General features: G+C 43.9%; 1 protein-coding gene across 6 annotated transcripts in view; it reads left to right on the top strand.

Annotated features, from left to right (window-relative positions):
- Window positions 1–12515, top strand: part of LOC106603388 (transcription initiation factor TFIID subunit 1) — a 55371-nt gene that overhangs the window by 36980 nt on the left and 5876 nt on the right. For 3 of the 6 annotated variants that reach the window (XM_082974585.1, XM_014197006.3, XM_082974587.1), the window contains exons 25-28: window positions 5149–5356; window positions 5487–5658; window positions 5978–6189; window positions 12395–12503. In XM_082974585.1, the coding sequence (XP_082830711.1) occupies window positions 5149–5356; window positions 5487–5658; window positions 5978–6189; window positions 12395–12503 (701 nt within the window). The remainder of the gene's footprint in view (window positions 1–5148; window positions 5357–5486; window positions 5659–5977; window positions 6190–12394; window positions 12504–12515) is intronic. The other 3 variants (XM_082974586.1, XM_014197007.3, XM_014197009.3) reach the window with 1 other exon arrangement.

Consider the following 12515-nt stretch of genomic DNA (forward strand, 5'->3'; position numbering starts at 1 on the left):
ATATGCAATGGGTGCATAACTCATTATGGCGTCCACCCACTGCTCAGAATGACAGAAATCACATTTATATTATGGTAATGCTCTTAACAGAACGTTGCAACTCATGTAATGAAGCAGCCAATAAAACGGACTTTTAAAACATTTGGCAAAATGCAATTTGTGGGAAAACACCTTTCTAAGCAGCACACCTGGGAAAACACCATTCTAAACAGCACACCTGGGAAAACACCATTCTAAGCAGCACACCTGGGAAAACACCATTCTAAACAGCACACCTGGGAAAACACCATTCTAAACAGCACACCTGGGAAAACACCATTCTAAGCAGCACACCTGGGAAAACACCATTCTAAACAGCACACCTGGGAAAACACCATTCTAAACAGCACACCTGGGAAAACACCATTCTAAACAGCACACCTGGGAAAACACCATTCTAAACAGCACACCTGATAGCGGTTGCATAAGTGAACGAGATGAAATCTCAGTTAGAAAAAGAGGGTTAATCTAAAGATGCAACAACCAAGATGGGTTGCTATTATGACTAGTACAGTATGGTGCCTTTGGCTTCTGGACATCAATAGAAAGTTGAGATGAAAACCAATAGAACAGGAGAGAAATGGCATAGCGGTGGATCCAATAGGAAAGTAAATGGAAATGACTCCTATCTACTCCTATCTATAAGGAAATAAATACAATTATTCAAAACACTTCACAGAAAGCATGACTTAGCCACAAAGGAATCAAGGATCATTAGCTTCTTTAAAAAAAATCCTGTGGATTGTTTCAAATCACAAGCTTGTAGGCCTATTCCTATTTAGTGGCAACACACATGGCAATAGTCCTAGCTGATTATTGAGTTGCGGCTGTCAGTTAAAAACATCTAAAATATGTGTGAACATAATGTGTCTTGAGTATAATTTCAAATGTTGAGACAAGAAGAAGGGGAGGGAGGTGTGTGGCGAAGATAGTCTCTCGCCAGAATGTCTCAGCTGTCTCCTGCCAATTGTTACACATTCGTTGTTTCATTGTGTGAATTGTTTGCCCTTTTTATTTTATTTTGATCAATTCCTCATTACATACAGTACCAGTAGTAAAAACATCATTAATTCCCGTCATTTGGTTACATACATTTCTGTTAATGCATGTATTAATTACAGCCGTTTACCGTTTTCATTCTCAGAGTAGACATGTTTGCAGAGTTCACACCTGCTACACTTGAGTAACAGGTTTTGGTTTATTTCATGGAGTGCTCCATGTGAGCAATGAACATGTCTGGTTTCTCTGTTCTGATAATGTTGAGGGAGAGTGTGCCTGAGTACGCATGGAAGTACCTGGCCTGCTGCGCAGAAATGTAGGAAAGTGTTTTTTTTAACATCCATAGCAAATGATAATACATGGTGTGTACAAAACATTAGGAACACCTTCCTAATATTGAGTTGCACCCACTTTTGCCCTCAGAATAGCCTTAATTCATCAGGGCATGGACTCCACAAGGTGTCGATAGCGTTCCACATTGTTACTGGCCCATGTTGACGGTAATGCTTCCCTCCGTTGTCACGTTGGCTGGATGTCCTTTGGGTGGTAGACCATTCCTGATACACACAGGAAACTGTTGAGCGGGAAAAACCCAGCATTATTGCAGTTCTTGACACACTCAAACCGGTACGCCTGGCATCTACTACCATACCAATGGAGGCTCCTCAGAGGAGGAAGGGGAGGACCATCCTCCTCATTGAATTTCATAAAAATAGTGAAACATTAAAAAAGTGATCCTTTTTAGATTAAACTATACTAAATATATTCACATCATCAAATAATTGATTTAATCACACTGTTTTGCAATGAAGGTCTACAGTAGCCTCAACAGAACTCTGTAGAGGAGCACAATGGTGTAGCCGGAGGACAGCTAGTTTCTGTCCTCTGTGCCCTCTCCTCTTCTCTCTATACACCAAGTCACTCGGCTCCGTCATATCCTCACATGGTCTCTCCTATCATCGCTATGCGGATGACACTCAACTCTTCCCCCCTTCTGACACCCAGATGGCGACACGCATCTCTGCATGCCTGGCAGATATGTCAACTTGGATGTCGTCCCACCACCTCAATATCAACCTCGACAAGACGGAACTCCTCTTCCTCCCAGGGAAGGCCTGTCCGCACGAAGACCTCTTCATCACGGTTGACAACTCCAAAGTGTCGCCTTCCCAGAGTGCAAATAACCTTTGCATGACCCTGGACAACACCCTGTCGTTCTCTGCAAACATCAAAGCAGTGACTCGCTCCTGCAGGTTCATGCTCTACAACATCCGTAGAGTACGACCGTACCTCACACAGGAAGCAGCGCAGGTCCCAAATTCAGGCACTTGTCCTCTTCCGTCTGCATTACTGCAACTCGCTGTTGGCTGAGTTCCCCGCTTGTGCCATCAAACCTCTGCAACTTATCCAGAACGCTGCAGCCCGCCTGGTTTTCAACCTTCCCAAGTTCTCTCATGTAAACCCACTGCTCCGCACACTCCACTGGCTTCCAGTCAAAACTCTCACTCCAAGACCATGGTGCTTACCTACGGAACAGCAAGAGGAACTGCCCCTCCCAACCTTCAGGCGATGCTCAAACTAAACACCCCAACATGAGCACTCCGTTCTGCCACCTCAGGTCTCTTGGGCCTCCCACCCCTACGGGAGGGCAGCTCCCGCTCAGCCCAGTCCAAGCTCTTCTCTGTCCTGCCATCCCAATGGTGGAACCAGCTTCCCCCTGAAGCTAGGACAGCAGAGTCCCTGCCCATCTTCCAAAAACATCTGAAACCCTACCTCTTCAAACAGTATCTTAAATAATCCTCCTCCTCACTTTTAAATGTAAATGCAAAACCTGGGGGGTTCGTGGTTCTCACCCCCTTCCCTAGACTTACACAGTAATTATGACAACTTCCGGAGGACGTCCTCCGACCAATCAGCGCTCTTGCAGCATGAACTGACATGTTGTCCACCCAATCAAAGGATCAGAGAATGAATATAAAACTGAAAGCATAAGCTACAACTAGCTTATGAGGAGGAGGATTATTACATGTGGTGAGTAGTTGACTTAAAGACAGTTGAACAGTTTTGAACAAATACATTTCTTGAAAAATGAAGGAGAAGCAAGAGAAAGGGAGAGAGAGAGCTAGCTATATTTCTATATTTTTAGCTAGCGAATGCAGCTAAATAGTTTAGCCTACTCAAACACCCGGCTCAAACGGAGAGGGATGCTATCTTACCTAGCTGGCTATAGCTATCTAACACTAGAACTCTTCACTAGAACACTAGAACTTTTGGTTTTGTGAATTTAATCCCACCGGGGCCCACCGGTATAACTGCTCAACTGCTTGCTAACTGTACACTGTACTGCATGATTGTAGCGGGTTTACTAACGTGTTAATCCTAGTAGCTATGTTTACTTGACGTTAGCTAATATGGTGACAATGATGTAGGCTGTGTATAGTGGTTAGCGGTTATGATATGAGGGATTGGCTTAAAGGTTTTTTCGCCTGGTCACACTGAAGTCCACAAGCGAAGGAAAAAGGTGAGAGGAGGAGAGCGTGTAGATGCGAGAAGGAATTATCCAATGATCAAAGGGATCATGTTGTTTGTATGTGGCTGCTAATAAAGGGAACGGACGATTCTGTTGAAAACATTTCTTAAGGAAGCAAACGGAACAAAACGGATATTCATACCTGAATTTGTCCAATAGAAACTCTCGTTTGCAACTTTTGGTGTAATGATTACACCCTAGATCAGCTAGGGTGTAAGGCGGTATGGATTCTGCAAGGCTGTATGGATTGTGTCAGTGTCTGTCACCTTGATTACTCAAATTTCTCTCGAGCTGTGCACCTACCTTTGTAAACTGTCATTCATAGGCTAGGTTGTAGCAACCTCATGATGGGTATAGGGAAGATTTGAGTATCATGTAGTAGCCTAAACCTATCAATGTCACATTGAGCTGGGTGAATGGAATATGAATGAGAGTCATCCAATGTACTGTAATAGAAATAAGGCCATGCTCATAAAAATATATCATCCTCCCTCATCTTCAACGGCACCGACCACCGCTGTACCGTACCCCATTCAAAGGAACTGAAATATTTTGTCTTGCCCATTCACCGTCTAAATGGCACACATACACAATCAAGGCTTTCACCTGGATTCCTGCTCAGTTTATGTCATGGAAAGAGGAAATGTCCTTAATGTTTTGTACACTCAGTGTATATTAAAAGTATTAGTTCCTCACAGTAAGCTATTTGAAAAATCTTTCCAACAATCTCCCCCTCGATAGTCACCAATCCTCAGTGTGAAAGAGCTATAGAAGTTATAGGCCTACTGCTGCGTTGGACTGTAGGAAATAAGTTCCATGCACAAATTTCTTGTATCATTGTAGATGGATGATCACGCGCCGCCTAGGAAGTCTATAAAATAATTGCCTCCACGTTTCCATGGTCGGATTTTGCCTTTAGGCTACTTTGTAGCAAGGTAAGATATGCCTCATAATATGAAATATAACATTCCAGTTTCAAACAATTAAGTATGCTTTCAAAATGCATACTGCCTCCAGCTCACATTGTAAAGTGGTGGGTGACGGGCTGATAGCCTGTTGCCTGCACTTAAATGGCGAATGAGAGGCGCGCTTTAATTACCAGTTGAGAAATAAAAATAGTAGCTCTCTTTATCGTGCACCAAAACGTTTTTTTTAAACACACAATTGTTGCAGAATGAATGGGCTGATAAAATCAGGTTTTACTCCAGCAGCAACCAGCTGAGGAGCTGCAGGTGAAATCCAGCTTAAAATGTGCACGTGTGATAGTTGTGTTAGATAAATAAGATGCATGATGACCAACAAAAATACACACAGGCCAATTTAATTCCACAAAATTATGCAAATGAATCTGTAGACCCTATAAGCATGACGGTCAAATGTATTTCCATCAATGAATAAAAAAGCATTATTTTGCCATGCGATTTTTTTTTCTTCTTCTCCCTGTCATTTTGGCTGGAAACAGTTTTATTTATCGGCTTTTAATTTTTTGGGGGGGAGGGAGGGTCAAAAGCCGGCAATTGCCGGCTAATGGAAACCCTGGTGTGTGTGTAACTTATCTCTCTCTCTGCGTGTCCCTGCAGCCAGTGCCTTGTCCACAGGCTCCCATAAAGATGACGACACGTCCTCGGTCACCAGCCTGAACTCGTCCGCTACGGGACGGCGCCTCAAAATCTACCGCACCTTCAGGGACGAAGATGGCAAGGAGTATGTCCGCTGTGAGACGGTCCGCAAACCCTCCGTCATAGACGCCTACACCAGGATCAGAACCACCAAGGATGATGAGTTCATGTGAGTCCGTCCCTCTGTGTAGTGTGTGTGTTTGTGTGCGCATGAGCTCTGTGTGTCTGCACATGTGGTCTGTGTCTGCGCCCAACCTGTCACTAAGTCTCTGTCTGCCTGTCTCTGTCTGCCTCTACAGAAGAAAGTTTGCTGTGTTTGACGAGCAACACAGAGAGGAGATGAGGAAGGAACGGAGGAGGATCCAGGAACAGCTGAGGAGGCTGAAGAGGAACCAGGAGAAGGACCGGTTCAAGGGCCCCCCGGAGAAGAAGGCCAAGAAGGTCAAGGAGAGGCCAGACCTCAAGGTAAAAGTAAGCTTGCCAGCCCATAATGATTCAACTCCAAGACTATCCTCCCCTGCTTTTCCATAACCTACTGTCTGTTTTCCTGCTGACCTGCTCTGTTTCTAAAATAGGATCATTCAATTCAAGATTAACCTTCCTCGCTGTTTTCACACTTTCCTTTAGTAGCAATATATTATATTGCTTATAATAAGCATGATAATGTAGTGTTTGCATGTGATGTGGCAGTTATTGTGCCATGTGATGCAGTGAGTTGCAGTTTCCATTCCTATATAGGGTGTTTGTCTGATTGTTAACTACATCTCTTTTTCTTCCTCCCCTGCCCTAGCTGAAGTGCGGAGCTTGCGGTGCCATTGGGCACATGCGAACCAACAAGTTCTGCCCGCTATACTACCAGACCAACGCCCCGCCCTCCAACCCGGTTGCCATGACAGAGGAGCAAGAGGAGGAGCTGGAGAAGACTGTCATCCACAACGACAACGAGGAACTCATCAAGGTGGAGGGAACCAAGATCGTCCTCGGCAAGCAGCTTATCGAGAGGTACAAACACACACAGGCTAGACATTCAGGAGAAATTGGAAACTTAAACTGAAATATTTCCATGTTACTAGAGTGACCAAAGTCCTTTTTACTATATTTACTCTTTTACTGAGTCGGTAATGTCAGCTTCGAAGCACCAAAAGCTATTGCACAGCTAACTGAGCTTCTGTAGGTCTGTCCATTATGCTCTGTACGTCTGTCTAAATAACCACGTTTCCATCCAACCATTTCATGTGGATTAATTACCTGTCACATTATAGTCACAACCGGGCTGATGGAACATGAAACGCCAAATACGCTCAAGTATTTATATAATAACCATCATACCATCATGACTTGCCTAGTTAAATAAAGGTTCAATAAAATAAAAAAATGTAAATACAGAAGTAAACCTCGAGTCAGGCGGTGGATGATATGTTGTGTGGTCCTCCCACTAGGACTCAGGAAAACATGCAGTTTATTAGGCTACAGATGAAATAAATGATGATGAAAGTGCACGGTGATGAGATTAATGCTCCTTTCCAATGAGAGGGTCTTATTCTGGTGAGATGATGGTCGATGCTTGGCTGCTGTTTGACAAATACAAATAAAATCGCTCTTATCCATAATAATCTCATAATGTAGGTAGCCTATCCGCACTGTATCTGTAAGCTGTTGGCTAGAGATCATGTGCCATGACCAAGGAAGGCACATTTTCTATAGACCCAAAAGTTTTTGTGACAACCAGAAGAGTTGAAAATGTGATGGAAACCCATTTAACTTGTGTTCCTCATTCAGTACATTGGAATTTAATGGCAGTTATTTGTATGTGCCCTCCTACCATGTAAACCATTTACCACTGCCACACAGTCACACCTGACACCCCAGTGCTCCCACTACAATCCTCCCTCCTCTAGAACAGTTTGCTCCGTCTGTCGGTCTAAGAATAAGTAGACCTATACAAACAATATTTATTGAATGGAGTATTTTCTATAGAATCTTAAGATAAGTGAATATTAACATTAACATAAATAAGAAATTGTAGAAAATGTAACATTTGGAAAATAATAAAATATAACACTGAGCTTTGGCTCTGCTGCCTGGTAATTAGTCCAGTCCTCACAATATGATACAATTAGCTTTGTATAGACAATGTAAACATAAGCCAATAGGCTATGGCTGCAGCTATATGTCTTAAAATAGTCAAATAAAACCTATACATCTATGTGATTAACTTTGGTTCCCTCTACAGCCTGGGCTTTTTCAGCATCAGCATGGACACCAGTCTGTCTGGACTGTCTGGAAGAAATTGAGAAAGTATGTCACACATAGTTAAGCAGTCATTTACACAAATGCACTTCTGCCATACAATCTTAAATGTTACTAAGTGTGTAACATTTGAGTGTTTGAATTAAAATAATACCATAAAAATATTCTTCTTCTGCACTTTCTTGAGGAACAATCATCAATGATGTCATCGTAGGACATGTGTTTCCCCACGTCATGATTTCTGCTCATGATGGCCAGACCGCTCAAACGTTCCTGTGACATGGAAGACCTCCGGTAGCTTTTGATGAGCTTTCATTTTGAAAAGCTCCTCTCTGCCGATGCTACTGTTACTGGTAGGGTGACTGCAATTCTTAGGGCTATCCAAAGGTTAGGATAAAGTTCTTCCAGGTTTTTCTCACAGAGAAAGGAAAGCAGCTCAAAGGCAGTCATCTTATCTGATGGCAGATCAGGTCAATTCTGAATGTCGTGTGCCAGATCCATTCCACTGATGTCACAGTCATCTCTGAAGGTTACAGTGTTTTCAACTTCCATGCAGTGAGCCTTTAAAGATTCACTGGACATCTGAGAGGCAGTGCTGAAGTTCAGCAGCACTCCATATTTGGTTTTCACCTGGTTGAGTGTTTCAAATCTCTCATCCATGGATGTCACAGCAGAGTCGACCACAATGATGAAGTAGTTGACTTCAAGGTTTTTCAGTGCATCAGTCACTGGTTCATCAGGAGCCTCATGGCTGAAATGCCTCTTGCTGTTTCTCAGTCTCTTCTCTTTCAGAACAGCCTCCACATTCATTTCTTCACAAATGCTTTTGGCTGTTGTCTGGGCCTCAGAGAATCCAGTTTCCCTGTATGTAGTGAGGAAGACCTTTGCATTTGAGATTAAATTCACTGCGATATCCAACTGCATTGAGGCGGATTGGAGGAGCTTGTTCACCTTGTTTGTCATTGTCAGTATCTTACACCAAACGACACAGTAAATCAAGAAGCGGTAGGATCCAACTTCCTCTGCAAGCGCTTGTGCCTCCACTTTGGACACAGGATCGTTGATCGTCTGTCTGGCTTCCAGTAATGCCTCCCGAACGGCAGAAGCCTGATACCTGATTGCATGAACACTTTGGAGCCTACTCTCCCATCTTGTGTCACTCCATGACTTCACAGTTATGTTCACGTGTTTCTTCAAAACACTCCATCTTTGTGTGCCAGCTGAAAAGAAGGGGAAGAGCTTTTGCACATGCCCCAAAAAAAACAAACTGCATCTTTTGAAGATTTGGCAGCATCTGGTTTAGAGTATCTGCTCCACATGGGACATACACGACTCTGGGATGTTTTTTGAGCAGTCTGGCTTTACTCCTTGGTGCTTGCCCTTCATGTTGGCCCTATTATCATAAGCTTGCCCTCTGCAATCTTCAAATGGAATCTTCAGCTCATCTAAGATGACAGTGGACAGATTCAAGCCTGTTGTAACCTCAACATTCACAAAGCTGAGGAAGTGATCTTTGATCTCTGGCTTTCCCTTTAAAGCCACGCTTCTCAGAATAATGGACATTTGCTCCTGGTGACTAATGTCATGTGTACAGTCCAAGATAATGGGGAAGTATTTTGAGTCTCTTCCTTGAGTCACTATTGCTTCTAGAATCTTGTCACTCACAATCTGTATCAGCTCATTCTGTGTGCGCTTCCCAAGGTAATGAGCATGTGTCTCTCCATCTTTAATTTTGCTGACATGATTTTGCCAGTAATTCAACCTCTTTTAGGAAGTTTCCATTATCGGGTTAGAAGAGTTTGTCTGATGCTAGGTTTCTTTGAGCCAGAGACTAGGTGATACGTGTAAGGACATCCCGCCATCTCTTTCTTTCAGCCTCCAAAATTGTCATTTGTATCTGGTCAAGAGTCTGTCCCCGACATCTTGAATTGCGCTGTTGATTAAGGGCTTGTAAGTAAGCATTTCACCGCAAAGTCTATACTTGTTGTAATCGACGCATGTGACAAATAAAGTTTGATTTGATCAAGTTCTAGCTTCTTAATCATATTGTTTGTGTGTTCAGGACTACCCTCATTGTGTTTCAGAATGGCGATGATATTTGACCAGTCATTCACGCCTTCCTTTATTATTTTGTAGTCTTTTGTAGAAAAGAGTTTACAGCAAAAACAATACACAGCGTTGTTTTTGATTGCGTATGAAAGCCAGCTCCTGGTAATCTTTTCCCCATTTGACAGTTGTCTCTGTAATAAGCCTGAATGAAAACCTCTTCATAGACTTGTCTTTAGGGTAAGAAAAATCCAGTCCTGGTTTGAATGGACCTCTGCGCACTAACTCAGTCCTCATAAATTCTGTTAAGCCTGGGGGCCAATCTGCTGGGTCATTTGGTTCTATTAGGGTCTGAGCTGCTAGTACTGGCTGAGGCTGCCTGTACTTCACCTGGGTCTGTGTTAGTACTTGCTGTGTTAGGTCTGTGTTAGTATTTGCTGAAGCCAGCTGTACTGGGTCTGTGTTAGTACTTGCTGAAGCCAGCTGTACTGGGTCTGTGTTAGTACTTGCTGAAGCCAGCTGTACTGGGTCTGTGTTAGTACTTGCTGAAGCCAGCTGTACTGGGTCTGTGTTAGTACTTGCTGAAGCCAGCTGTACTGGGTCTGTGTTAGTATTTGCTGAAGCCAGCTGTACTGGGTCTGTGTTAGTATTTGCTGAAGCCAGCTGTACTGGGTCTGTGTTAGTATTTGCTGAAGCCAGCTGTACTGGGTCTGTGTTAGTATTTTCTGAAGCCAGCTGTACTGGGTCTGTGTTAGTATTTGCTGAAGCCAGCTGTACTGGGTCTGTGTTAGTATTTTCTGAAGCCAGCTGTACTGGGTCTGTGTTAGTATTTGCTGAAGCCAGCTGTACTGGGTCTGTGTTAGTACTTGCTGAAGCTGCCAGTACTGGGTCTGTGTTAGTATTTGCTGAAGCCAGCTGTACTGGGTCTGTGTTAGTATTTGCTGAAGCCAGCTGTACTGGGTCTGTGTTAGTACTTGCTGAAGCCAGCTGTACTGGGTCTGTGTTAGTACTTGCTGAAGCCAGCTGTACTGGGTCTGTGTTAGTACTTGCTGAAGCCAGCTGTACTGGGTCTGTGTTAGTACTTGCTGAAGCCAGCTGTACTGGGTCTGTGTTAGTACTTGCTGAAGCTGCCAGTACTGGATCTGTGTTAGTATTTGCTGAAGCCAGCTGTACTGGGTCTGTGTTAGTACTTGCTGAAGCCAGCTGTACTGGGTCTGTGTTAGTATTTGCTGAAGCCAGCTGTACTGTGTCTGTGTTTAGTACTGGCTGAGGCTGGATGTGGATCAACTGAGGCTGTGCTTGTACTGGCTGATGATCCAGCATCCCCTCTACTGACAAACTTAAGCATAGCACCTGTAAATTATAGATAACAATACTATCATTCATTTTATCAGCTGCATCAGGCCCATTCAAACTGGCTCCCCCAGATTTCCTTTTTATACTCTGGCTTGGCTGAATACTTGATGGTTATTATTTACTGAGATCCATATTGCCCAGTATACCTAGCTAATCAACATTTTAAATTCAATATATAAATCAATAGTCAAGATCAATCCATTGCTTTTCTTCTTGCATTAGTCCAGAGTTGTAACTAAACCTTGACTGAGAGACTAGATAATCATTGTCTTGTTTTAAAATGATGTGTGCCTATGAGGAGTGCCATCACGCCCATATCTTGTCTGGACTGGTCCTCACAGAGGTTGCTGCTGGAAAGCGCGAGTTTCATTTCGTGCATGCGCATATGAACGCATGTTCACGCGTGACACAGTTATCTTTTCCGAACTGCAGTTTATAAACACCATTGCCCGTTGGCGTTTATCAAACGTAATAAATAGTTGTATTTCACTCTCACTTTTGTCAGGCACAAAGTCACAGAACACAGCCCTGGAAGTGGCTGGCAAGCAAGCAAGACACTGACAGACCAAGAGATGCACTGCCCAGCTAGGTTAGCTAGACAGACAGACGAGAGAGAGATGCACTGCCCAGCTAGGTTAGCTAGACAGACAGACGAGAGAGAGATGCACTGCCCAGCTAGGTTAGCAAGACAGACAGACGAGAGAGAAATGCACTGCCCAGCTAGGTTAGCAAGACAGACAGACGAGAGAGAGATGCACTGCCCAGCTAGGTTAGCAAGACAGACAGACGAGAGAGAGATGCACTGCCCAGCTAGGTTAGCAAGACAGACAGACGAGAGAGAGATGCACTGCCCAGCTAGGTTAGCAAGACAGACAGACGAGAGAGAGATGCACTGCCCAGCTAGGTTAGCAAGACAGACAGACGAGAGAGAGATGCACTGCCCAGCTAGGTTAGCAAGACAGACAGACGAGAGAGAGATGCACTGCCCAGCTAGGTTAGCAAGACAGACAGACGAGAGAGAGATGCACTGCCCAGCTAGGTTAGCAAGACAGACAGACGAGAGAGAGATGCACTGCCCAGCTAGCACATCAACTTAACGTTACTGTTATTTGCTGACATCAAACTTGGAGAGGAGAGAACACATGTTTACCTGATCGCTGTTCCTGCAATTCACTCAGTGTTTTGTTTCTCTCTCTTCGTGACCAGAAGGATAGTTCTGCTTCATCCTCTCATCCAAGTTGTAAACATTGACACCCGCTTTGACACGAGGGGGAGGCGGGCCCTTGCGTTATTTGCGGGGCCCTACTCAACTTGCGTAGTGAACGTAGAGGGCCGCCCGGCTCTTTGTGTACTACGTCATCACACACAGCCTTTTATCCGCAAAAAGTCCGTTTGATGGAAACGCATCTCTGGTGGGAAAATGTGCATATTGTTTTATGAAGATTTTTGAGTATTCACATGGAAATCTGTCACAAATTGGATGGAAATGTAGCTAAAGTTTGTGAAATATCATGTTGTGCTGCTGTGTAAAGGACCGTGTTGTCTCCTCTTCCAGTGCTGATGAGGTGCGCAGGAAGTCCCTGGTTCTGAAGTTCCCCAAACAGCATCTTCCCCCCAAGAAGAAGAGACGTGTGGGGACCACTGTACACTGTGACTACCTCAATGTGAGCCTAGTT

The sequence above is a fragment of the Salmo salar genome, chromosome 04, assembly GCF_965601325.2.
Source record: "Salmo salar chromosome 04, fSalSal1, whole genome shotgun sequence".
Classification (NCBI taxonomy): Eukaryota; Metazoa; Chordata; class Actinopteri; order Salmoniformes; family Salmonidae; genus Salmo; species Salmo salar.